Source organism: Nicotiana sylvestris, chromosome 9 (genome assembly GCF_000393655.2).
Source record: "Nicotiana sylvestris chromosome 9, ASM39365v2, whole genome shotgun sequence".
Classification (NCBI taxonomy): Eukaryota; Viridiplantae; Streptophyta; class Magnoliopsida; order Solanales; family Solanaceae; genus Nicotiana; species Nicotiana sylvestris.
This window is the reverse complement of record NC_091065.1, coordinates 151,771,061-151,775,872: the sequence shown is the minus strand read 5'-3', so window position 1 is coordinate 151,775,872 and position 4,812 is coordinate 151,771,061. Positions and strand designations below refer to the sequence as shown.

Sequence of the window (4,812 nt, the reverse complement as noted above, 5' to 3'; positions counted from 1 at the left end):
CTAACTCGCTTTTGCACTTTTCCAATGACTTTGCCTCATATGTTTATAATCCTACAAAACAAAAACAAATACTACAACAATAATATTAAAAAAATAAAAATTAAAGAAAATATTAAAGATGAGTTTCCTCCCAACAAGCGCCTGATTTAACGTCGCGACATGATGCATGACCTCGCTTCCTCATTAGCGAGTACAACTTGGGTCTTCTCACAATCAATTATTCCTCCCCAATAGTGCTTAACTCTATGTCCGTTCACCAAAAATTTTCTTTCACCATTTAAAGCTCACAGCTCAATTGCACCATAAGGAGTGACTCTTACCACCTCAAAAGGGCCTGACCATATCGATTTTAACTTCCTAATAAATAACTTTAGCCTAGAATTGAACAATAATACCTATTGGCCTGACTCGAAGTGATGTGGCTTAATACGCTTGTCATGCCATCTTTTAGTCTTCTCTTTATATAGCTTAGCATTTTCGTAGAGTGCAGTATGAACTCATCTAATTCATTCAACTGCAAGAGTCTTTTCTCACCCGTGGCATCAAGGTCCATGTTCAACTTCTTAATGGCCCAATACGCTTTATGTTCAAGTTCAACAGGCAAGTGACATGCCTTCCCATAAACAAGCTTATAGGGCGACGCTCCAATTGGCATTTTGTATGCTGTTCTATACGACCAAAAGGCATCATCTAACTTCGCAGCCCAATCCTTCCTATTCAAACTCACCATCTTCTCTAAGATTTGCTTTATTTCTCCGTTCGACACCTCAACTTACCCACTTGTTTGAGGATGATATGCTGTAGCAACTCTATGGCGGACTCCATATTTAGCTAGAAGATTATTCAACATCCGATTGCAGAAATGAGTCCCCTCATCACTAATTAAGGCACGTGGAGTCCCAAACCTCGAAAATATATTCTTTTTCACAAATGCAGCTACCACCATGGCATCATTTGTTGGCAAGGCAATTGCCTCTACCCATTTCGACACGTAGTCAACTGCTAGCAAAATGTATTTATTTCCTCTGGACAATGGGAATGGTCCCATAAAATCTATACCCCACACATCAAAGATCTCAACCTCCAAGATGTTATTCAAAGGCATATCATGCCTCCTTGTGATTGTTCCTGTTCTCTGACATTGGTCACACTTCTTAACAAATGCATGAGCATCCTTGAATAAAGTTGGCCAAAAGAGACCAGATTGTAGTACCTTTGCAGCTGTTCTATCTCTTCCATGATTCCCCCCATAAGGTGAAGCATGACAGTCATACAACACCAATCCCACCGCATTTTTTGGAATGCATCTCCTCATCAACTGATCAACACATTGCTTGTACAAATATGGCTCATCCCAATAGTAGAAGTTCACATTATGTAGAAACCTATTTATAGCTTCAGATTGGATTTCAGGAGGAAGTACCCCACTCACAAGATAATTCACATAGTCTGCGTACCATGAGGGAGGGTCTTGGGTTATAGCAAAAAGTTGCTCATCAGGAAATACTTCTTTAATTTGGCCACCCTCCTCCACGTGATCTTGATTTTCCAGCCTTGATAGATGGTCAACTACTTGGTTCTCTGTCCCCCTTCGATCTCGTATTTCTACATCAAATTCTTGCAGAAATAACACCAAACGCATCAATATAGCCTTAGATTCTTTTTTGTAAATAAATACCTGATTGCTGCATGATCGGTATAGACTATGACTTTCGTTCCCACCAAGTATGCCCGAAATTTCTCAAAGGCCCACACAACAGCTAACAACTCCTTCTCAGTGGTGGTGTAATTCAGCCGTGCATTATCAAGAGTCTTACTCACATAGTAGATAGAATAAAACACCTTGTCCTTCCTCTGGCCTAGCACTGCCCCAATAGCATGGTCACTCGCATCACACATAAGTTCAAATGGTAAGGACCTATCAGGTGCCACAATAATGGGAGCAGACACCAACTTCTTTTTAAGTTCTTCAAATGCCTTGAGGCAAGCATCATCAAAGTTGAAAGTTGCATCCTTTTCAAGCAGCCTGCATAACAGAGTAGCAATTTTTGAAAAATCTTTAATAAAGCACCAATAGAATCCCGCATGTCCCAAGAAACTCCGGACACCCTTCACTGAAATAGGCGGAGGTAATTTTTCAACCTCCTCCACCTTTGCCTTATCAACTTCAATGCCGCTCCTAGATACTCTGTGACCAACACGATGCCTTCTTGTACCATAAAATGACACTATTCCCAATTCAGTACTAGATTTGTTTCTTCACAACGGGCCAACACCTTGCTTAAATTCCTCAAGCAATCATCATAAGAATGGACTAATTCCCTTGATGTCAGCAATAGTTCACCCAATAGCCTTTTAGGCTTACGGAGTACTTTGAGCAATTTTTTTTCTTGAGTGTTAGTCAAGCTGGAGGAGATAATCACGGGCAATGTCTCAGAGTTCCCCAAATAAGCGTAACACAGGTGCACTGGTAGAGGCTTAAGTTCTAGCTTTAGGGCTTCTTCAATAGATGACTTAGGAGGGGTCAGAGTGACAGGTCTGTCCAACTCCTCAAATTTTCCAAACCCATGGATATAATTGCAGGACATATCAAATACTTGCTCAATCTCTCCCATCATTTCATCTTCACTATCTTCTTCATCCCCAATCAAACCTCGTTCAAGAGGATCTATAGGGCTCATATAAGGCGCTAATGATGTAGCACCGGTTTCCACCATAGAAATCATGGATAGCTCTTCATAGTGGGCTGGCAACCTGAGTGATTTATAAACATTGAATTCCTCCACTCGATCACCTACTCTCATCGTCATCTTTCATTCACAAACATCAATAATAGCTCGGCCCGTGGCTAAGAATGGATGCCCCAAAATAAATGGGACTTCCTGATCAGGCTCGTAGTCCAAGATAATGAAATCAGCTGGGAATATGAAAGAACCCACTTGAACTAACACATCTTCAATCACTCCTTCAGGATGAGAAATGGAGCGATCAGCCAACTGTAAGATAACTGTTGTTGGGCATGGCTCACCCAACCCCAACTGTCTGAACACAAATAGTGGCATCAAATTGATACTCGCTCCAAGATCACATAAAGCTCGCCCAACAGCATGTTTACCAATCGATATTTGAATAGTGAAACTACCTAGATCCTTCAATTTCTGAGGTAACTTGCCTTGAATTCTTGAACTGCACTCCTCAGTGAGTGCCACAGTTTTGAACTCGGTCAGCTTCCTTTTATTCGCCACTGTGTCCTTGATGTACTTTGCATATTTGGGTACTTCTTGTAAGATGTCAACAAATGGAATATTAATTTGCTCCTGCTTCAAAATATCAAGAAACTTTTTATATGCGGCGTTATCCCTTAATTTCTAAAATCTTTGAGGGAATTGAGGTGGTGGCCTTGCAACCAATGGTGGGGGTTGCTCAGCCATCGCCTTTCCAGCTGGCTTCTCTGACTCCTTAGATTTTTCTGAAGTTGATTCTATAGCGGTTGTCCTCTCATTAAAAGTAACATGTCTCCTCTTTTTAGACAGAACTTCTTCTAATTGTCTCCCATTCCTCAACGACACGGCATTAAGGGATTCCATAGGATTAGCTTCAGTGTCACTTGGAAGAGCTCCTGCTGGTCTAGTGTTTTGAGCACTGGCAAGCTGTCCCATTTGGCATTCCAAATTTCTCATTATTGTGGCTTGGGCTTGCTGCTCAGCCATAAATATCTGAGAGAGGGCTTGCTGTTCAGCCATCACTTTCTAAGAAAGGGCTTGCTGCTCAGCCATCACTTTTTTCAACATGTCTTCAAGGTGATTTGTTGGACTCGCTTGTTGTTCAACCTGAGGTGGTCTATATTGCTGTTGAGGTGCTTGAGGCCTGTATTTATTCTGAGTACCTTGGTTTCCACCCCAAGAGAAGTTTGGGTGGTTCCTCCAGTTGGGATTGTAAATGTTTCCATATTTGTTTGTTTGGCCCCTATTTGAATTACCCACAAAGCAGACAGACTCTGGGTTAGCAGGGCATATGTCGCTCGTGTGACCCTCTCCACATATTTCACAAAACACTTGAACCTGTTGTACCTGTTGTGCTTGTTTCTTGTTGATAATCAAGGCCATCTGATTGACTTGGTTGGTCAATGTAGAAATCTGCACTGATAATGTTGAGACGACATCTAACTCAAGAACTCCTATAGACTTTTGCACAGTGTGTCTCCCCATCTCTCCTTTCTAATATGGATTGCTTTTGGAGAATTTGTTCAATAATGCATATATCTCGTCAAAGCTTTTCTCCAACACTTGACCTCCAGCTGCAACATCTACCACAATCTTTGTATCAAGATGTAAAGTTATATATAGCCCAAAGTAAAAAAACACAAAATCAATAAAAATAAACTAAGAATCTAAATATATATAGTCATCTAGAAAAACGTAGGGCGCACCCCCACGAATAAAAGCTGGCATTGTCCTTAATGCCAACTATCAAATAAATATCAAAACAAAAGAAATGATATAGGATCTCCCTATGCCTGGTCCATCTGCATGGGATCATCAGTGGTCCCCAAGTCCTCTGTATGTACGGGAACATCAAACTGGTTCCCGATCTCCTGCTGCTCAGCTGCTGGGACTGGGGCCTACTCCTGAACCGGCTGACTGATAGGTGCATCACTGGAGGGGGTCTCCTGTGGGTCTGGTAGCTCAATAATTGCACCAACTGAACTGGGGAGCTTCCTCTTCTTTCTTGGGGGCCTGGGTGCCTGCTCCTGCTCCTGTTGTGGCTAGGGCACTGGTGTTGCTGCTAGGGCTGTATCCCCGAATAACAAGT

The 4,812-nt window shown here is 41.9% G+C and overlaps 2 protein-coding genes across 2 annotated transcripts; both read right to left on the bottom strand.

Moving 5' to 3' along the window:
* LOC138878426 (uncharacterized) lies at positions 1-730 on the bottom strand. The gene is made up of 2 exons (XM_070158103.1): positions 431-730; positions 1-51 (listed from the first exon to the last, which is right to left on the bottom strand). Exons 1-2 carry the CDS (start codon positions 728-730, stop codon positions 1-3), a joined length of 351 nt encoding a protein of 116 aa, XP_070014204.1.
* Positions 731-2,813: 2,083 nt separating this feature from the next.
* Positions 2,814-3,743, bottom strand: LOC104210443 (uncharacterized). The gene is made up of 2 exons (XM_009759342.1): positions 3,408-3,743; positions 2,814-3,317 (listed from the first exon to the last, which is right to left on the bottom strand). The coding sequence occupies exons 1-2, from the start codon at positions 3,741-3,743 to the stop codon at positions 2,814-2,816; spliced, it is 840 nt and encodes a 279-aa protein (XP_009757644.1).
* Positions 3,744-4,812: the final 1,069 nt, after the last annotated feature.

Excerpts from the sequence above, each read along its gene's own strand:
- LOC104210443 (XM_009759342.1), bottom strand. The coding sequence starts at position 3,743 with ATGGCTGAACAGCAAGCCCTCTCTCAGATATTTATGGCTGAGCAGCAA. Across the intron at positions 3,318-3,407 it reads CTGAGCAACCCCCACCATTG|GAGCAAATTAATATTCCATT; the intron begins GTTGCAAGGCCA and ends ATTTTGAAGCAG.
- LOC138878426 (XM_070158103.1), bottom strand. The coding sequence starts at position 730 with ATGGTGAGTTTGAATAGGAAGGATTGGGCTGCGAAGTTAGATGATGCC. Across the intron at positions 52-430 it reads TAAAAGATGGCATGACAAGC|GATTATAAACATATGAGGCA; the intron begins GTATTAAGCCAC and ends TTTGTTTTGTAG.